The sequence below is a fragment of the Natator depressus genome, chromosome 21 (assembly GCF_965152275.1).
Source record: "Natator depressus isolate rNatDep1 chromosome 21, rNatDep2.hap1, whole genome shotgun sequence".
NCBI lineage: Eukaryota > Metazoa > Chordata > Testudines > Cheloniidae > Natator > Natator depressus.
This window is the reverse complement of record NC_134254.1, coordinates 7995684-8017850: the sequence shown is the minus strand read 5'-3', so window position 1 is coordinate 8017850 and position 22167 is coordinate 7995684. Positions and strand designations below refer to the sequence as shown.

Here is a 22167-nt window from a genome sequence, read left to right as displayed (position 1 = left end):
CTGATTATCCAGGGAAAGTATGGATATGGGGTAAGAGAGCCCTCTCCAAAGCACTCAGACAACAGTTAGAGCCGGCTAAATGGGACACAGTCCCTCAGGAAAGTCACTTTACCCTCAGGAAGCTGAGTCCCCCTCCGCCAGCCTATAAATAGAAGGGGAGCTGTCACTTTAATAGGACGGTCATAATTGCTCCTGCCATTGTGCTAGGCTGAGTGTGGCCTAATTGCCTTGTCCAGTGCAATCAGAAGTGTGAATGCTCATCAGTTGCCAGTCCCCAGGGGCTCCCGGCCAGTGCTCTCTGCCGGTTGCAGAGTGGTCGCCAGGAAGTGGGCCTGTCAATTACTGAGGCCTAAGGCTCTGAGGGGGCTGTTTCGTTACCACAGGACGGTTCAGAAGGACTTTGTTGAAATGGGAAGGCTGTTTTAGGAGACACCGTTGAATCTACTGACCTATATCCCCTTTAAGTAATGTTAATAGATTACAGCTGCAAGCTATAGCCAGAAAGAGCCATGGGGCATAGGTATGAAGCTTCTTAGCTGAGGCTGAAATATACCAGTGAAGGATGGAGAAGCAGATCAGTCATTTATTGAATATACTGGGCCTGCTTCTCCACTCTCCAACCCAGGAGTAACTCTCCCAAAGTCCTCCCCTCTCCCCTGCCATGACCCTTGGGGACTGGGGGAAACAGGAATGGGGTAGGGCTGGCCAAACTGGGGGGGAGCTAGATGCTGTCCAGCACCTCTGTGCCTCCCAAATGATGTAAAGAAGTGAGAATGCGGCCCAGGAGCTGGCCTGTGGTCTGCCCGTTCAAAACACCAGCCCACCCTTTCCTAGCAAGGTTCTGCAGCCTGTCCCAGACACACTCCAGCCCTAGGATTTGGCTTTATTAAGAGGTTGCCATAAGCACAACGCACACCTTAGTACACACCACAGCACTTAACACAGGAGCCCACCAGCATGGGGAAACGGAGCAGGAGGTACCCCTGTACCATGCAGGTACCTATCCTTTGGGGGATGCAAGCTTTTCCACACAAATCTACTGAGCTGTAAAACACATCTGCCGCTGGTTCCCTGTGCTCTCAGGAGTTAAGCTGGCCCCTCGCACCACCCCCTTTTGCTCCTCAGGGGTTACCTGATCCCACTCCCTACCCTCCCTTACTGCTGCACAGAGGCTGCTATTTAATGAAAGCCGCCGTGTGAATTGAATGGCAAGAAGTGTCATTAAACTAGAGAAGCGTTTTTCCCTTGGATTTAGCTGGAGCCTGAAAGTTGGAGATCGCAGTCGGAGAACTATCCCACGTCCCAACTGTGTACCCAAGCAATGCTGATAATTCAGTGAGCAGCTGATGAGGGGGACACAGTGCACAGACTAGGATTAGGAGCTTCCAGTAGATGTTTGCGCTTGTCACTCAGCGCGGGTGCGTCTTGGCTCTGCTCCAAGCTCAGACTTCTCTCCCGCAACACACAAATGGTGCTCTGTAGTCGTCCGTATGGTCGAGTGGAGGGAGATATTAAAAGGACACCTTCCCTTTGTCTCCCCTCGGGAGACTGAAGTGAGGCCTATTTGGACATGCACCATAGAGACATTCCCCCACCCCCCACCCTGAAAGTTAGTGTTAAAACCCAAACAGACATGTCCAGAGGATACAACCAGGGCTCCTAAAAAGACCTAAAGCACCTCGCTGTAAGCAACTGGTAGGTAAAGGCTGTTACCTGTGGTTATTTTTTAGGAAAATGCGTTGCCCTTTTAGACACCACACAACTGCCTGCAAAGCTCTTTACAAACAAACATTCTACAGCCCTCCTGCAAGCATTGGCTCCTGAAAAGCAAAGCCAGGTATTTTAGTCCAGCCTTTCACACCTACTGTTTATGTTCTTCATCACCAGAGTATTGAAGTGTCTCGCATGAATTTACCGCTCTGGGGCACGGAAGCAGCATCCTCTTTTAACAAATGGAGAATTGAGGCACAGATCAGTTTGCAGAATTTCACCTCCCACATAGACGTCGGGGTGGTGTTATTTGTTTGGCCGTACCATGTAGAAGCCCAAGTCGTGGACCAGGCCCCTAGTGCACTAGGCGCTGTACAAACACAGAAACAAAGAGACAGATTGCCTCAGAGCGTTTACAATCGAAGTAGTGACTAATCTTTCGTACCTACCTGGGTATTGCTAACTCTATAGTTGTGAATGAAAGCATGCTGCTTTGCGACAAAAACAAACACGAACAAGCTGACAAAAGCATGTACGGCTAAACGTCTTGACCCAATTATTTAAACGGATACTGTCTGTAAACATAAAAGCAATCTGAAATAGGAGAAAACAGGCAGCATTAATTTAAGATTTTAACATTGGGCAATCACTAGTTTTGTTTATATACATACATGCACACGCGCTTATGTAGCGATCGTCACTCGGGACTGAACCTGGGACCTCCCGAGTTAACATAGTGGCCTCCAGAGAGCTACAGGCACAGGCCAGGCTCAGCTCCCTGGGAAGAGCCAGACCTTCAAACCTACAGAGGGTATTGTTTAACACTGTCCCCATGTCCATGCTATGAAAGGGAGGTAAGTGGGGGCCTCTTTGGAGTGCTCCAGGGTCAAGCTGGGAGGAAGCACAGATGTACTCTATGCTGCTGCCCCCACACAGATGGCTTGGGCTTTGGGGGAGTCTAGAACCCCTTCTCCAGTGCTGGAGGTAATGTGGGGAAGGAGGGGAGCAGTGCAGGGAAGGGGAACCTCAGAGCTCACTTCCGCTGCTGAGCACAGCAGTCGTGGGGAGGAATTGTGACCCCCCCACACACACACACTATGCTGCTACCTCCCCCACACTCTCTCCTCATGTTGCTCCCCACTCTCCTATCTCCCCATCTTCTGACCCCCCCCCGCACTACCACACATCCCCCCCACTGCTCCAACTCCTCACTGACTTCATTACTCCCTGCTCTCCAATCTCTCACCCATTCCTTGGGCACTCCCCCATGCTCCTCAAGACTTGCCCTTGGAGTCTTCTGGGGGGGGGGGGAGCGGGCAAGGCTGGATCACCCCCAACTTTGTACTTCAGGAAACGGCCCTGGCTCCCAATCCACTCTCCAAGGGGGAAGCCTTTTGGGGGGCCTGAGCTCCAGCCCAGCCCTCCACAGGCTGAGTGGGGGGAAGCCATGCCCTCCAGTAGAAGGGGTCCCCTGTGAAAGAGGCCCCCCACATATGGCATGGGCGTCCTGAGGCCCCACCCCCTAGTTGCAGGGGTTCCCTTGCTGTTTGGACCAGACCATATATGGTAGGATCCTCCCTCCCAAGGAACCCTTCTCTCAGGGATACAATAGGAAAGGTTTTCCTTAAGCCTTTAATTCAAACCACCTTTTAAATAGAGCTCATTAACCCATGCCAGTCCCTGGGTGCATACCTTTACACTGGGTTAGCAGGGGGTGTGTGTAGGGCAGCCTCTCATACTCTGTGAGGGGATTGTATGGTCTACTTCAAGCCTGCGACTCCGTTTAATTCTTCTCCAGATACTTGGATGTTGTTCCTCTTGGCTAGAGAAGTGATGTGCCCTGCCTGGAATCACATGCCCCGGAGATGGGGATGGCCGAGCTGCAACTAGACTAGAGCTCGGTCTCCTGCTGCTGGCGTCGTCGTCGTCAACTGTGCTGCTCCGTGACCTCATGCTCCACTTCCTGGTGGGTTATCCCCGGCAGGCCGCCCCCCCGGGAATCACGATGTCAGCATGAGGCCAGGAGAGCATCTATTTATTAGTGGAAAAGGGCACAGAGCCAGCTGCTATTACACTATTGCCCATTCTTCCAGAAGCAGGGAGTGCAGACACACCCCAGAACTTCCCCCCAGAGGCACTGCTTGAAACCCTCTCTGAGCAGCCCCATCTCTTGGGGTTGGTCTGCGGGCGCACCAAGAAACACCGCCTACCCTCCACCAGCATAGCAACTGGTATAACACTCTATTCAGCTCCATGGGGTCCCTGAGTGACTGCCACAGACCCCTGTTTAATGCCTATAGACTCCTACTTGTTTCATTCCCGTCAAATTCTTTAGCTTAAGCTCATGGGAGGAGCTTGAGCACGTTAGTGCCCCCTTTCCCCTCCCAGGCACATCCGTTCCCTGACCCAAAGAGTTTCTCTCTCATCTATTTAGCTTGTAAAGGGTGGGAGAGAAGTCTTATCTCCATGAACCAGGGCACAGAGAGATTAACAGTCAGATTTTCAAAAGAGCCCAGGGCGTTGGGTGCTGTACATCTGACGCTGCGCCCCTTTGAAAATCGGGCCCTGGCTGACGTACGTGAGGTCACACTGTGTGTCTGGCAGAGCCGGGAATTGAACTCGGGGCTCCCTCTGAGCAGCCCGGCCCTCAGGCAGAAGACCTTTCTTTTGCTCTAGCCCCGTGTTTCTCAGTTGCTGCATTGCGATCCCCGGGGGTGTAACAAAAACCAGCCTGAGGGGTTGTGAGAGGTTGAAAATATGAATACAGTCCAAAGCAAAGCAAATCTCGCTCCCCACTCTCCGCAGCCCCGCGCTCTTCACGGCCACGTCAAACTCTGGAAACGCACACACAAAATGCAGTTATGTAGGCACGAGCACTCAAGAAGGAATACATCGTTTTCATTTCAACAGGACTAACTTTTTAATGATTTGGATTTTGGCCACATATACTAAGTATCCATAGTGTGTTTAGATTCACTGATGGAGTATTTTGCGGTTGCCTTTTCTTATATTGTACATACACTGAGAGTCTGTCTACACTGCAGCTAGGAGTAAACCTCCCAGCCCAGGTGGACAGACTCATGGTAGCTTCACTCAAGCTAACAGGCCAAAAATCGCAGAGTGGCTAGTGCCTCACAGGTGGCATTACGAGCTAGCCACCTGAACTCAGACAGAGAGAGTTGGGCAGGCTTTGACTCCAGCAGCTAGCCTGTGCCATCTCCCAGCTGCGGTATCGACATACACGTTGTGTCTGTTATGGTAAACCCGGATAAAGAAACACTTGTTATGCTCTTAAATCCGTTTGCTTTCTCTTGCATCTGCAATAACAAACAACATCAGTTCAGAGTCCTTGTTGCTTTGAGCCTTTGTTTAATACAAAAGGTCATGGAGTAGGCAGGATTAACACAAGCTATAAATATATCATTAAACTACACATGAATTGTTTTTCTACCACTCAAAAACAAACAAACAGCATGGAAAAGTTTGACAAAACACTCAGCTGTTCCTGGCAGGCAGCCATCGGCAACCTGGTAGCATCCCCAGTGTTCTGTCCACTAGTAAGTTGACTGTTAACACTTTTAACTTAAGACTGTTACCTTAAAGTGTGCCCCTGCTCTGAGAAAAATTTCTACAAATGACACTCTGGAGATCCAGGTTTGTTGTGCAGATTTGGATTTCCAGATCAAATACACTCAGTTTAAAAGATTTTAAAAAAAGGTTTGTTGTACCCCCATTTATACTCAGTCCAACTCCACTGGAGGTAGAGGAGTTGACCTTGCCCCTTGCTCCCTTAACTGAAAGCTACGTGCGCTCACCCTGGGATCTGAAAAGCAAGCTGGTTCCATTTGGCTCATGAATTATGAAACCCTGGCTAGTGCAAAATAAAATTCTGCCCTGAACTATCCCTCTGAATCCTCCTCCTCATCAGCAATGGAGTTGCACAATGGTGGTGTAATGGAGGGCAGATTAACATTGCTGTCAGCGATGCGTAAGCCAGAGTACAGTTCAGCTCACTCTCCTGCAGCAGTACTAGCTTTGCAGGTCTAATAGGATCTGCAAGACAAGCTCCAACTGCATATGCAACGGGGCAGTGGGGGTGGGGGGGGGAAGGAATTCACCATTGCCCCGCACCTTGGGCAGTCATTTACACCAGATCAGAATAGCAGTGTGTTGCAGGGGGAGGGTCAGTCAAACCCAGGGAACTGATTGGTTGAGTAGGAAGGAACCATTTTTTACATGGTCACTTTTCAGAACGGAAGCCCACTTTAAAGTCTGAAAAGGTTGCAAGGATTCAGGGCACCTTCCTGGAACCGACTGTCCAGTGCCAGCGTGGGGGGAATAGAGGCCTCCAACCTTCCACCTGATTTCCAGGGCCTGCTGGGTTTTAAGGTTCCAACTTTTTGGATCCCTGCAAGCACTTCCAGAGAGCCAGGCACCAATCTGAGAGGTGCAGCTTCAAGGGAGTATTTCACAGAGCTCTTCCCTTTAATCCTGGCAGTGCCGTTAAGCATCAGCACACTAAAGGTGACCCACTAAGGGGGAATAAAATGAGCTTTTGCCCTTTTTTTAGGTTGGAAAAAGGAAGCTTGAAAGATTTTTCTTTTAAAGGCTTTTTTTCGTTCGCTTGATATTTTCAAGGGAACATTTCAGGAATGCAGAGTCTGGTTCTATCGGGTTTTGTCAGAGGGGTTCTGGGATGGGTGCTTTCCCAGCCCTTACTTCAAAGGTTCTCAAACTGTGATAGACGAACCGCTGTGGGTCCACAGGAGACTTGCTGGTGGTTTATGGAGAGCTGGCTGATTTATGGTGCCAGCTCCTCCGCCTCATTTCCCCTGCTAAATTGCATCAGCAGCCAGCTAAAAATCTATTTAAGCCTTTCCGGTTATCGCTCTTCCATCTCAGCAATCGCCACAGGGCTGCTACGTGATGGCAAATGGAAGGGGAGACTGTGGAAGAGAGAGGTGTCATCTGCAGCACTGTCTCTATCAAGATGTGGTCCCCTCACGACCATCTGAGCATCTTTCTGCCTTAAGGGTTTGCTGCCCCTTCCTCCTCATGAACAAAAAGAGCTTCTCTCTCAAACATCTGCACTAGGCATGAACAAAAAGGAGCAAGAGCAACAAAAATGCATTCTGAGGCATCTGGAATGAAAAAAATCACATAGCCTCCCGATTAAGATTGGATGTCTCCTTCTAAAAACATATTCTCTGCTCAAATTCTCAGATATGGGCTCGAGGGAGGAATTTCTGGGAAATTCTCTGGCCTGTGTTATGCAGGAGGTCAGATCACAAAGGTCTCTTCTGGCCTTAAAAAACAACAACAAAGAAACAAACAAAACTATGGATCAATCAGGTTTCACTTTCCTGGAGTCTGACGTCATATTCCTACCTGTTCTCCAGTCATCCATATGGTCTGTCAGGGGAGAGAAAATCTGAAATGCTAATGTAAATAAACAACCTGGGGTGGGGGATGGGAGGAAATATCCCCCTTAAAAACACCACCTTGGTTTTATATTAAAAATAGACTTGTTTTTGGTAGGTCACCTTTCCAAAACATTCTTATCACTGTGCCAATAAGGTCCTAATTTTTCAGAAGAGCTCAGGGCCCAATTTCCAAGCACTTGGTACGCCCAATTAGGGCCAGATCTTCTAAAGTTCTCAACTCTCATTTAGGCACTTAGGTAGAGGTCAAATTCACCCAAATATACCGTATTACACCCATAGAAAATTCAGGCCTATGGGAAAGCGTCTCTTTCAGCTGACTCATAGGGTAGGAAAGTAGCAGTAAGTCCAGCTGTGGCAAAAGGAGGCTCAAAACAGATTGGAAAAATAAAAGTTGAAGTGATGAGACACAGTCCCTGGGGAAGAGGAGATCAGTGCCTTTGTGATGGGGACAGTGGAGTGGAGGAATTCTGGAGCAAAGAGGGTTAATTCTGAGGCTTATCACTGAAGTGTAGCATTGATTTTCAAAGTGGACTAATAAGGGGGTTTTACTTAAATATAGACAGGATGTGTTTTCTGTGCCTTTAAGGAACTACTCCGCTAAGCTATTCTCTTTCACAGTTTAAAATGCTTCTCCTTGGCAGTCTTGTGTTTCTTCTCCAAACCGATACCCTCTCTCCTCTCCCCCCCACCCCTCTCCCCCACTCCTGCTGTCAGAGGGAGGTGGCGAAGCCGATCCGGTTGCTCCGCCGGTCGAATTCAGTGTAGTATTGCCCGATGAAGCTGGCTCCCAGGATCCAGAGGGGGCCAGTTGGAGGAGGGATGTCCAGACCTGCGAATGCCACAGTGCAGATGTCCTCTCCGTATTGGGATTGCTATGAAAGGAAAGAGACCCAGCTCATGAGGAGAGAGACGCCGGGGGAGAGAATCCTGCCCTGGATTGGAATTTGTTTCCCCAGATCCTAAAATGCCCCAGGTAACTGACTCCTCCCGGTTGCTATTTAGCTCCACAACCTCTTCTCCCAGGAATCTGGTCCACACTTCAGTTTATGCTTTCCAGCCAGGCCTGCGCCAGATTTCTGCTCCCCACCTCAGGTCCTGCCCCGCACACCAGATTCTCCTGCTTCACTCTGAGATTTTGCTGTGAACATGAGAAATTACCCAAGGAGGGTTTGTGTTTTGTAAAAGCAGGGGGTGGGGTTTGGAGTCAGGTCCTAGTTTATCCAGACACCTCCACAAACTTTGTGAGCTTTGGAAAAACTAGTTCTGGTTTAGGCTTATCTTTATTCCTAGGTGTGTTATGGGAACAATATACAGGGCATAAGTCTGGAGTCCACGGCTGATGAAACTTAAAATAACAGCTCTGAACCAGATAAAGAACACAACTGGGGAACTGCCCGCAGTGATCTCTTACTAAACCCTTCTCTGCCCTTAACACTATCACACATGTTCTTTAGTGGGCATCACCTAGAAATCCCTTGTCAGGAGCAGCAGTTGCCTTCTCCACCCCCACCGCCAGGAATAACAGAGGACAGGCATCTCACCTGGAGGACGTAGGCCGAGCCACTGAGTGCATAGACCTTCCCGCCAAGGTGGAAGGAGATATCGGGCAGCAGGTGGACTTTGTCACAGTCAACAATATACTGGAGCAGAGGAAGGAAGGAGAAGGCGATTAGGTCCTATAGAGGTTGTCTCCTGGGGTTCAGAGAAGGATGGTCCAGCAAAGAATCTACTGTAGGCACAAGTAGCCTCAGCTAGAGGCTGTTGCAACTCATTTGATAAAAGCAGACCCATGCTAGCAACAGAGACTGAAAAGTGTGGGGGCATCCCATATCACCCCCCCTCCCACCTCGCTGCTCATTTGGGCTTCTTGGACTACCTCACTCGGTCTCCCAAAGAGGTGCAACCACACAGAACAAGCTGGAAGGAGACCAAGAGTGCGTTAACAAGACAGTAAAAACCTGGGGGCCGGGGGTCCTGTTCTGCCTCCCTCTGCCCAGGGTTGTGACTATGCTCCCAAAAGGAATCTCTCTCCTTATCCACCCCTGGCCAGCCTTAACGCACACGGAGTCTTTGACCCCTGGCTTCATAAAGGAGAAGTCATCAACACACTCCATCTGCTCCTGCACCGCTGGGAGAGGATGAGATGACCTGTCTCTGCCACTGGGAATGGCCAGTGCTACCCCATGGTCTGGAAGAACAGGGGCCCTGTCACAGCCAAGGAGAGGCAAGCTGAGTGCTCTCCCCTGGGAATCAATTGTAACCTCATCCCCATCATCCCTAGCACCTGCCCTAGTTCCCAGGTCGGGACCTAATGAAGCTGGCTGCTTGGTCACATGCCAACCAGCGAGCAGATGGACAGGAGCGAAGGGTGGGTTTGCTCACCCCTCCTTCCGCCAGCTCCGTTGCCTGGATGGCTTTCATCAGCACAGCTATGGAGCCTGCTGGGCCGGTGATGTAAGAAGCCCCCGTGTCGATGGCCACCGAACAACCTTCTTTGCAGAACAATGTTTCAGCACCGACAGACACCCTAGGGAGTGAAGGAAAGAGCTCTGACTTTCCCCTAACCTCTCCCTCCCGACAGCACTCCGGTCACCTCTGCCCTTTAATACCAAGGTGAACAGGAGCCTTAGAAATTACATTCATCTAGGTACCTCCCTCTCTCTCCTTGCCCCTCCAGTCAGCACCAACTCTTTCCCTCCCAGTCCATTTCCTTCCACCTCCCTTCACATCCTTCTGCTAGGTGCTGACGTACATCTGCTCTGACCCTTCCAACAGACCCAAGCGCTCTTCTTGTGCTCCGACCCCATCAGTCTGCTAGCTCCTACACATTCCTCCCAGCCCCAACCCTGTAACATACACAGCTCAGGGTCAGGACCCCCAGGGCGCGGGGCGGCTTGTGTGCACGTGCATGCTGAATGGGTTCTCACCCTGCGTTGCCAATGACTCTGTGTATCCTTGGACAAGTCACACCCAGTGTCTCAGTCTCCCTGCCTGTGAACTGGGCTTACCGACCTCTCAGGAGTGGACCGTGGGGTAATTCTCTCATGTTGAACACAAGGAGGGCTACACACGGACTCAGCACTATTCTTGTTAACCTTTGGGATCCAATGTTACTTGTCCCCCAGCACTTTTTGCAGGCATTAGAGGGGTTAACCCCAGTGATCCAGCCTGATTCCAGCCTTGATAACTCTATCGTGCCTCCCCAAATCCCTCCCCACCTAGGAGGGAGGGAGCTATGTAAGGGCTAGGTGAGCTCCCTGCTACTGACCCCTTCATGCTGATCTGCCAGTAGCCGTTCTTGCTGACATTCAGGTAGTGGAAATCCCCGGTGTAGTAGGCTGGATCACTCCCTCCAAGGATAATTTCCCCTCCGGGTTTCAGAAGAGAGTTCCTAGGACATAAAACACAACAGAGTAACTTCCTATCTTGTCCCTTCTCTAGGTCTCCACTCCAGAAAGGCAGGAGATGGGGAAACCCCATAAGGACCAAGACATGATGCCTTGCAGATTTCCCATGTGCTAGATGAATCGAGTGAGGGGAGTTAGCGGGCATGGTGACTAGCATCTGGGAGGTGGCTCCAGCATGCAGAAAGCTCTGTTTAGAGGCTTCTTGGGAATCTCAAGTTCACACCTAGCAAAGCTGCCACCAGGCTGCTTGTGCAAGGCTGTGCTTTAGAGGCCAAAGAGTGTTCCAGCAAGTGTAATTGACCTTGTGTCAGTGGCCCAATAAGTGCAGAGGGAGCTCATACTAACCAGTACTGGGCTGCTAAAGGGAGTCATTTTTTGGTATGTTTCTGGCAGAGCTAGCAGAGTTTACCGCCCAGAACCGGGGTGCAAGGGTGATTGTTAGTGTGGTGATGCCTTGAGAGAGTTTGTGTTTGATCATCTTCTTACTTCGAAGCTCTGCAAAGAAAGAGAAATCTAATAAAACAAGGATCCTAGGGAGATTTTGCCTTCAGGAGCTCTGCATACCAGCTGGCCAGATCCGTAGCTGGTGCAAGCTGGCCTTGAGCTACACTCATTTACACCAGCTGAGGATCTGGCCTAGGACTGCAGACCAAGGACTTTGGGAAAGGAGTCATTAGGCTCTGTCCATCACTGACAGTCGCACCTTTATTAGGGAGCGCGAGATCCACAGGTTTCGCTTCACATTCTGATTTCTGGATTTGTTTCTCATTATTTTTTGTCTCTTGAATTTAGTTTTACTGCTCATAAAAGCCAGGAAGTGACAGCACCAGTGTGGGCTGGGCACTGTGCAGATGGCTTCCCCCAAGGCACGCTTCCAAAAGCCTTTCCCTAAAGCTGGCCGGGAAGCGGGGTCCATGCCACACACATTGTTGCTGGAAATGGAGACATTTTTATTTCCATCAATATTTTTCCTCAAAAGTTTTCGGAGTTTCATTGGAAAACCGACTTCTCCTCCGCCCGTTTGCACCTGCGGAAAACCCAAACAATTTCGGTTTGGGGGTTTTCCAGTTTTTCACAAGAACCTGAACATTTTTGGGGGGTTCCAAATGGGTATTTCTTACAGAAAAATTATTTTTTTCACAAAAAGGTCGTTTTCCACCAAAACATGTTTTGAATGACAATTTTTGACCAGGTCTGCCTTTCACTCTGACCTGCAACACCCTGGTTATTCCAGTAATGGGTCCCCAACACAACTGTGCCCGGCCTCTCAGTCTTGGTCCACAGCCCCCCTTCCTACTATTCCAGTCCTGGGCACCTACACAGCTCTGCCTGTGCCCTTCCATCCTGGCCCATAGCTCCCCTCTTCTTCAGTTCCAAGGCTGCACCCCAACCCTGCCAACCTTCCGCCTCTTCTGTTTCTTGGACAGTGAAGGCCATGCTATACAAGGCCATAATTCTGAACCCAGACAACTTTTATACTCATTGCTCTTGCAGCAGTGAACCCCGGGGACCCCCACCACACTATACAAGACTAATAGACTCATGCAGCGCTCCCAGTTCCTCTGTGGTACGGGCTGCTTGCTCCTAGCGACACCCACCTACTGTAGTAGACGGAGAACACATCCTCCTTCAGGACCTGCTGGGAGAGGATCCGGTCAAACACTGGGGTGATGCCATCGATTGCCTGGCTGGGGTACCCCATGCCCAGCACCCCATCAAACCTGGCAAAGATGAAGGGGAAGGCAGGCAGCACCGTGGCTTCAGCAAAGACTTGAATGATGGGGATATCAGCCACCTGGGGAGAGGAGAGTATGAGACAATGCAGATCAGTGGAGGGTACACGGGGGTCTAGTGCTCTTCTCTTTGGTGCACAAATATCGTGCACTCGGGTATTCTGCATGCTGCTCATTTAAACACTCAAGAGGGCTGGGAGCACATAGGATCCTGATTCATCCATGCGCCGGTGCAGAGCCCAGCTCAGGGACCAAGGGATAAGCAGCGAAGCTCCCTGATCCTGGGGTTTTCAGGGGCTGCTGCAGTCTGCAGTGCAGGTTAGAGCTGCCACAGGGGCTGCTCTAACCTGTGCACACCTGTCCACAGCCACTATGAACCACTGCAGAAGCTGCCCTGCCCCCCATCCACCCCAAACACTACTGCTGCTCAAGGGACTGCAAGCGAATGGAGATCATCCCTCTCCAAAGCCTGATTTTCATGCTGAGCCCCACAACTCCCACTGACCTCTGAGGGGAGTTGGTGATGCTTAACCAGGCTCCAGATCACTGCAGGTGGAGCCACAAAAACCCTGGCTTCTCCTGTATTTTGGGGGAAAGCTGGACAGGCTCCTAGCCCTGTGTAACTAACAATGCCTGTGGTGACATGAGTATAAACAAAACCCACTACCCTCTTCGCTTTGGACATTCCAGTGTTGCCAGCTCTCTTGATTTTTTCAGGACCCTTCCCATACTTGACATGGTTCTTAAAGCACGAAACTCCAGGAATCCTGTGATTATGGGAGAATCTCTGCTTTCATTTACAGGGAAAAGGAAGGATTTGTCCACATGAACACTTAGCTTGAGGCAAGATGGGGTGTAAATCGACCCCGCCGTAGCCTGCCGCACACTAACTGTCCGTGTGGACGCTGCTGCTGTGCACTCAAACTGCTGTAGTCTACTTTGCTCTGCCCAGCTTTGGAACGTGGTTGTGTGGCGTGTCCATGTTCCAGGACGCACAGCTGGCTCGACTGATGGGGGAAGCAATCCTGTCAGTCTGTAAAGTGCTTTGGGATCTTTGCAGATGAAATGTGTGACAGAAATCCACTGAGTCAATGGGCCAGATCCCCAGCTGGTGCAATGGGTATGTCTACATTGAAGTCAATGGTGCTCTACTGAGTGGAAGATTTGACCTATACCGGGGGGGGGAGAGGGGGGGTTATGGCCTGATACAAAGCTTAGTGGAATCAGTGGGTGTCTTTCCATTGACTTCAATGGGCTTTGGAGTTTATCCTTAGCATGGCTTTGCCAGCACTTACCATGACGACGTCCTGGCTGAGGAAGCCTTTCACGCTTCCTGATCCATACTGGATAGCAAAGCCCGTTCCGTTCTCCAGGTACGTGCGTGATTTGGAAGAGTCGTAGCGGTTGTGAGACACTGGGGATACATTAGAAAGGAGGTGGCGGGAGTTAAAGCCAATCAGCATGACAGGCTGGTGCTATCTGCTTCCATCGCTACAGTATGGGAGTGCCTCACGAAGGTTAGTTAATTCCTCCACCCCCTGCGATGCAGGGGAGAATTATCCCCTTTTTACAGCAAGAACCTGAGCCAAAGCCCATCCAAGTCAATGGGAGTCTTTCAACTGACTTCAGTGGGCTTTGGATCAGGCTCAGAGGGATGAAGGGACTTCCCCAAGCTCACACAGGGGGTCAGTGTCAGAGTGGGGAATAGATGCCCAGATCTCCATTTCCCTTCATCACAAGCTCAGACTGCCTCCACAGGTGCTTGTGGTTTCCAGCAGTTTTCCCACATTCCCAACTCCCTGAGATCTGTTCTGAGATGTCATTCAAGTCCTTTCCTCCCATCAACCATGCTCTCTCCTGCTATGACCACGTATATGCTCCCACCAAGCAGCCGAGTCCAGAACTCTTCTCTGCATCGTGACACATACAGTCCCACCTGGAAGTAGTATTTCCCTATCATTTCACATGCACGTTGAGGTGTGAGCGTGCACTTTTGTTACACCATAGGCTTCTTCCATACTCCCTACTCCGGGTCCTATGCAACCTTCCTACTGAAAATGATACAGGCTGATTGCAGGAGCCACAAGAAGTGGGGTCTAATTCTGCTCTCAATCCATTGACTCAAATGGAGTCAGTCCTGATTTGCACAAGCCCAGAATCTGGCCCCGACAGTGTTCCTAGGTGGCTTGGGCATGAGACGCTCCAGGGCTCACCGCAGGCGCTGTAGAGTGGAGAGCATCTGTAGGAAGGCACCCAAAGGTTGGCCGAGCCCGTGTCAAAGACCACTTTGAAGGTCTGCGCTGGCGTGCCAATGCTGATCTCGCCAAAGTACTGGGTCTGGAGAATACATGACAGGAGGAGCGTTAGAACTGAATGTGAGCCCTGGCAATCCTGATTTGTGCTGGAGAGAGCATTATCCTTAGGAAAAATGACCTGCATTCCCATCGATGCACCCTAAGCGTAACAAGAGCCCCATCAGAGGATCTCAAAGCCATTAGCAAGCTTTAATACTTAAGTCACTCCCTGCAAGCCTGGTCGTGAAGTATCATCATCCTCATTTGGGCAATGGGAGACCTGCTCCTTCTCCACCACAGACATGCTGGGGGACCTTGGGCAAGGCACTTAGGCCCAGATTATTAAAGGGATTTAGGCTGAGCATTGCCAGGCCTGAGCAATTTCCAAAACCGATGTAGGCACTTCAGAGCCCATGTCCCATCGACTTGCAAACAGCCTGAGTCCCTTTTGAAAACGGGACTTTAGCCATCTAAATCGCTTAGGCCGGGCAACACCGAGACTGAAACAGGGCTAGGCCCCCGTGTCTCTGAACAGCTCCCCCTCCACCCCCGTAAAATACTACTCCATTACCACTCCGGGGGGCGGGAGGGTGAAGATAAACTCATCCAGTGTTGTGAAGCACTCAGATACATTGGCAACGGGGACGGTCTAAGCACCTAAGACAGAGCGGTATTACATGTGTGTAAGTGGAGACGCACTGGGTACGTTTACACAGCCCGTGGCAGCAAGCATCTGAGCCCAGGCCGACAGACTTGGGCTCGCAGGGGTTGCGCTACCCTGCTAAAAGGAGCTGTGTCAACTTTGCAGCTCAGTCCTGAAGCCTAGGGAAGGGGGTGGGCCCGACACACAATTTAAGAGAGCTGCCTACACAGCTGGTTTTAGCACTGTAGCGGGAGCCCTGCAAGCCCCAGTCTGTGGACCCGGGCTCAGAGGTACCTGTAGAGGTGAAGAGACCTGCCCAACATCACCCAGCGAGTCAGTAGCAGAAACAATGAGCCCCGACTCTGGCTCTAAACACTAGACCATGCTGCCTCCCGACAGCACAGTCTTATTTAAGTGGTGTCCGGGCGACACAAGATTGTTCCTGCCCCGAAGAGGTCTCTGTATTTCACGGCCCTGTCTGTTTCCCTCAGTGCTTCCGTGTAAATGGTAACGAACCTTTGGAACATGGCAGATTCTCCGTCACTTGAAGTCTTTTAATCAAGTCCAGATGACATTCTAAAAGACATACTATAGCTCGGCCAGAAGTTATCGGCTTCCTGCGTGGCAATAGCTTTGTCAGTAGAGAGTGCTACGTCCACGCTATGGGGATTGTACCACTTTAACGACAGCAGGACAGATAAAGCAGAACAACTCTTGTGTTGACAAGCCCGTAGGCCCGGAAGGAGACCTGGGGATGGGTCCCGAAGCAATAGGGGAACTCACGTCCAGGTAGTTGGTGAGGATGGTGGGGGCCGTCCCGTTCCGAGGGCCTGCGACACCGGCGTACTTATTCTGCTTCAGGGCAGGGAAGACATCCGACACTTTCACACCCATCTCCTGCAAGCTCTGACGGATTGAGGGCATTTTCTTTAGTGGGATCCTATACATTGGGGAAAGAAGGAAAAATGCCAGGGGCTTAGGGTGACGGTTGCGAGGTGCCTGGAGTGAGCGGCAAGATAAGATGCCGGATAGCTTGTCAGATTTCCTCTGCATCTCAGGGAAGACGGGGCCAGACCCCAGCTGGGGTCATGTAAGTCAAAGGAGGCTACGCCGACAGCAGCTGAGGAGCTGACCCGTTACGCACAAACACTTGAAAATCCCCATGTTCCTGTTCTTTAATCTGGGCCTGATTCTGCTCTTACTGACACTGGTGTAAATCAGGAGTGACTCCACTGAAGTCAGCCAAGCAACTCCACTGCAGAACTGGTCTGAGAACAGAATCGGGCCTGTAGAAAGCCACGCTGGGCGAGAGACCCGGCGTTCCTCTAGGCTAAGCCACGGCAGCTGGCCTGGTGAATGCGACTCAGTTACTCTAGGTGGCAGCAGACACCTGGCTCAGAATGGCAGATCTGCCAGCCTGACTGGAGTCTGGAGCTCACAGGCTGCCCCAAACTGCCCCTCTTATCCCAGTGGAAGATGAAGCAGCTCGGTGGCCGGCACAATCAGCACAGAGCTATGGAAACGTATCCCCAGATGACCGGTCGCTGCTCACGCCTAAGGCCAGTCACAGCTGAGTAGAGCAAAACGACTGCATGAGGCCAGATCCCATGCTCACGGGGCCAAGGATGCAGGAGACTATTATATTCTATGGACACTGCAGAGGGAGTTTAAGGAGGTGGAATTTGGCCAGGGCACGGTGGTTCCTCCCCTCTGCAGTTGCAGAATATGCCACTGGACCTTTCAGACCCTCATGCGGTCACTCGGGTTGCTGGACTTCAGTCTCTTGCTGCACCCCTGAGTGCTGTATCAGAGCACTGGTGTAGCACTGACTCCGAGGGGAGACCGCTCCTTACGGAGTCCCAGCAGCTGGTGGGCTGCACCCCTATGGGATGGGACAGGATCACAATACAGGGTATCAGTTGCCACGAATAGCTTTATAAAGTCACTTTTCTTTTCCCTCCCAATGCTCCTTGGTTGCTGGGTCCCCTGTATCTCTCACCCCTGAAACCCCATCCATGTGCTAATCACAAGCTTCTCTTTCGTACAGAGGGTTTGTCAGATCAGACCGAACCAACAGTCCACCAAGTCAAGAGCATTTCGGATTCCTCTAGAACGGCCCTGATTCTGGAGAGGAAACCTCCTCATGCAGCACCTGGCTAATTATCTTTGAGCGTCTGCACTTACTATCTTCCCTCCGCCTTCTCTTTTTGCTGTGAACATTTCTCATTCTTCCATGTTCTCCTCCAGCAAAGTTTATTCTCCCTCTCTTTGTTTCCATCCTGATCTACACCACTTCTCTTTGCCTTTCCTTTCCTCTCTCTGTGGGTCTCTCTTTCTCCATGTTCATCTGTCTGTCTTTCTGTCTCCGGTCATTCTTCATGTTACCTGTCTGCAATCTGGAGTAAAATTTTCACGGACTTTCAATGAGACGTAGCGTCCTAAAAATGCCCAAGTCACTTTTCAAAATGAGATGTCAGCTCCTAAGTCACTTTGGTGCTTTAGAAAAATGTTACCCTTGATTTCCGTGCCCCTCTTCCCACATTCTAATGTGTGTTGAGTTGAGATAAGAACAGATTTTTTTTAGTGGCAATTCTGAAAAATCAAATACAAAAATCCTTTTAGATCCACCCACAAATGAACATTTTCAAGCTTTATTTTAGCCAGTTGAAAAGTCGAATGAAATATTGTTTCGGGTTGAACGAAATGTTTTGTTTAGATTTTGAGCATTTTATAAAATAAAAGGGAAAGAAATTTGGAAATGAAAAGTGGTTTCAAACAAAAAATAATCAACACCTTTCAATTGTTTCAGAATTTGCAGAGTTTCCCCCCTGCCCAACACAAACAATTTGGCAAAAACCAACACGAATGTGGGAAGCGTTTCCATGACTCCAAGTTTGCATTTTTTGCCAAAAAAGAATTCACCCGAAAAATATCACCTGCTCTACGAGAGGAGGACCCAAGTGGCCAAATTCAGGTCCCGCCTTTCCCAAAGCTCAGAAGCAATGGGGTCCAGTGTTCCAGTCTAGGACCAACCCTTGGGTGACCAATTCACTAATACCCCCCCTCACCTCATTGTTGGGCCCTGAGGCAAGGTCCCAATAAGCGTTTACAAGGCAAAAAAAATTACTTGGTTCTCAGAGACCTGACTCGGGTTCTTATTTTGTCAGTAAGAGACGTCTCCTAAGGAGCAACAAAGCCTCCAACTTGCCATTCCAGTGAAGTTTCTGCCCCCAGAGACTCTCTACATTAACTGGATACCCAGAGTGGAGAATGCTCTGTCCTGGCCCTGCAGCCGTCACCCAGGGGTAGGAACTTCTCCCACATCCCCTTCAAAGGCCTAATTTAAATTGTGCGGGACGGATCCTCATCTCATTTGCACTGGGGAAATCTGGAATCACTCCGTTAGTCTCAGTGGCATTACTCTGAATTTATACCAGTGTAAATGAGATCTGAATCTGCCTTGAGAAATGCATTTAGAAACAGAGGAAGCCCTTGCTGTGTGCTACCTGTCCTTCTCTGAGTGACATGGCAGAGGTTGGCAATTGCTGGTGGGGTCTCTAAGTAGGCAAATGGGCCAAAATAGTTGTGAATGCTCGGGCTGCTCTGGTGACACAAAGCAGAAATAAACCCAGCTCAGCTGGCTGAGGACAGCACAGCCTCTGCTTCACCCGTTCCACAGCTAATTTAAGACTTAAATTAAAACCCTTCGTCTTCCCCTCTTCATTTTTAAAAATAGAGACACTGCTGACCAATGCAACCTCCCCAAGGGACCGAGAGCGAAGCAAGCCCAGACCCGTTGAGTGAACTTTTAAAAAGTGAGGGCCAGATCCTCAGCTGGTGTAAATCAGCATCGTTCCATGGAAGTCAACAGAGCTGCATTGATTTACACCAGCTGAAGATCTGGGCCTCTGTCATCAGTTACAGCCAAAGTGAAAAGAAACATGCAAGAGAGATTAACACACACACACACACACACTCCATCCCTTAGGCCTTTAGTAACATACAGAACGTTACCTTTGGAAAGCATCAATTGAAGAGCAGAAGAGTCCTACACCCCAGGTAGCCATCGCAAAGATCAGAAAGTGCTGCATTCTTCTAATTTGCTCCGTTTGCATGGACCCCTCTCTCTCTCCACTGCTATAACCTTTCTCTGGGACAGCAGATTCCTGCTTGCATCAAAGGAGAGGAAAAACTCATTGTGCTTTTATAGCCAAACCTTCTGCATCTGTTTAGGTTTGTGCTCAATGCGGATTGGAGGAAGACTGGGGGATAACAAATCCTGCCAATGGGGACACTCCATAGGTACACAGATTTTGGAGCTGAGCTTGACCTCACTTCCTGGCAAAGGGCAGTTTGGGTGACACACACACACACACACACAGAATGCGGTGTACATCCCAATAATGCAGATCAAATCTCTTCAGGTATACTACGGCAAAAGCATTTAATAAAAGGATTTAAAAAATAGAATTTCTCCATGTAGCTAACCTGTGCTCTTTTAATTTATTAGCATTTCCAGAGTCATCTCAAAGTATTTAATAACACTTGGCATTTACACCACATGGGCCAGACCATCAGCTGGCATAAATCAGGCTAGCTCTATGGAAATCCATAGAATGAGGGTGAATTGGCCCCAGCTGAGCCCATAATAATGCCGTTCATTCTCGGAACTTGACAGACTTTGCAAAAGTGGGTGAATTTTATCCTCCCCAACGCCTGGACAGGCAGAGTGATTCGCCCAAAAGTTGCACAGCTGGGAATAGAACCCAGGGAACTTGGTCCCAGTCCCCTCTGCTTTGACCACTAGCTCATGCTACCTCCACTGAAGCCCCGAGGCAGGATCTTCAGCTGATGTAAATCAGCACAGCTCCACTGACGTCAATGGAGAAGTGCCCAGTTACACTACTCAAGGATCTGACCTGCCCGGTTGTCCTGCACAAGTCATTTAGGGAAAGGCTAATACTGTGGTTGCATCTCCTAACTCCATACTGAGGCACCAGTGTGAGTGGCCTGACTTAACGCTGAAATGAATGAGAGCTGGGGGCGCTCTGCAGCTCTGAAAAACTCGGGTGCCTGGCTTCAAGCAGTCAAGTAAACATGGAGGCCAACTCTATTTTGGACGAGAGAAATTGAGTCCCCTACCTTCTGGCAGGTGCCATTGCCCAGTGACACACAGCCACTGTTCTTGAGTGGAGCACAGGAGACTTAAGATGGGCCTTAAAGGGTCAGCAAAGGGGTTGGGTTTCTTTAATTGACTCTGTATTTATTTTCCCACAGGCTGCCTTGGACGCAGCCCTGATGAGCAGGGATTTTCCCAAACCCAGCTGTTTCACTCCCCTCCCCGCAGGTTAAAGGGCACTGCGGGGCTGGCACACAGGTCAGACTACGTAAGAGCTCTGGCTGTGTGTGGCAATCCAGTAAATAACGCAGGGTGGGAAGCGCTGGTTCAAATGAAATGTTGTGGCTTTGGTGTGATTCCTGCCAAGCCCAGGGAATCAGGCTGAAACCCTGGTCTCCCAATGAGCAGCAGAGCACTCCCTTTAGCTATCAGGCAAGGCATCAAAGCAAAGCATCCTTTCAAATGATCAAAATCTGGGACCCCGCTGGAAGCAGTGGTCACTGTCACATGCTAGCCGACACGTGGACCCGATTCCCCGCTGCCTTGTTCATTGTGGAGTCATTTACCCCTGTGCACAGCTGCTCCCAGAACAGAACACTTTGCCCAGGTGTAATCAAAAGATGAAAAAATAACACAGTGGAGATCTGGGAGCAGCTGATGCAAATCGGCATAGTTCCACGGCTTCACATATGCCAGCCAAGAATCCGGGCCTCACAACTCGATCCATCACCACCTTGCACTGTCATTTGCACCAGTGCCAAGTTAATGCTGAATGCCACCAAATCAGAATGGTTGTGTTACGTTGCCACTTTGCACTGCTGTAAATGATCGGGTGAGGTTCAAGGATGAATTGAGTTCTCCATGGTCTTGTGAAAAGGGCTGGGGGACGGGGGTTAACCTATCCAATATTAACAAAGCCCAGACCAGCTTCTTTTTAAAGTTACATCTATGAGACAGTTGCTCTCTGGTGACCCTATTAGCTGGTTGCATGCAAGTGTGAAAAATGGGGACACTTTTCTTTTTCGGGGGTGGGAGGGTATAGTTGCATATATAAGACAACGCCCCTAATATTGGGACGTCTGATCACGCTACCAGCAAAACACACAGGCCACGTTTCAAAATGAATAACTCCATCCATAACTCATAACGCAAGCTTCGCCAGATGGAATCTGTCTGGGCATTATTAGCATTCTTTGCAGAAGGTACAGTGCTGGTCAACTCGTTTAAACTGGCATAATTGAAGCTAGGCTGATTTAGTCTCATGGGGCATTTCCCCCATTGTGTGTAGAAAACTCAGTCTCACACATCAGCAAACGAGCCAATGGTCCAGTGCAAGCTGAAGTCAATAGGAATCTTTGTATTGACTTCAAGAGGCCCTAGATAAGGCCCTCGGAGCACTCAGCCAGGGGAACGATCTCAATGGCTCAGGGACCACAGTGGGAAATTACTTGGAAGGCAATAAAAATGTTCTCTCAAGGAACCTGGTTACATAACGGCCCATGCCATGAAATAACTAGCTAAACAAACAAACCAATGCATTCCTAGTTCAAACAGCACATTGGTTTGGAATGCAGCTGTTGCACTCTGCCATCTTGAAGAACATCTGAGAAGAGGACTCCAGATCCCCCATCCACCCTTAACCCTGGAGACCACGCTTAGTGGTGTGAAACATCTCTGGGACAAAGAGAACAGGAGGACTTGTGGCACCTTAGAGACAAATTTATTTGAGCATAAGCTTTCGTGAGCTACAGTGAGCTGTAGCTCATGAAAGCCTATGCTCAAATAAATTTGTTAGTCTCTAAGGTGCCACAAGTCCT

General features: G+C 49.9%; 1 protein-coding gene across 1 annotated transcript; it reads right to left on the bottom strand.

Annotated features, from left to right (window-relative positions):
* Positions 1-7864: 7864 nt before the first annotated feature.
* On the bottom strand, positions 7865-19353 carry REN (renin). Its single transcript, XM_074936042.1, has 9 exons — positions 19246-19353; positions 16015-16171; positions 14508-14631; positions 13590-13708; positions 12160-12356; positions 10423-10545; positions 9537-9681; positions 8696-8794; positions 7865-8026 (listed from the first exon to the last, which is right to left on the bottom strand). Exons 1-9 carry the CDS (start codon positions 19344-19346, stop codon positions 7865-7867), a joined length of 1227 nt encoding a protein of 408 aa, XP_074792143.1. The 5' UTR covers positions 19347-19353.
* Positions 19354-22167: the final 2814 nt, after the last annotated feature.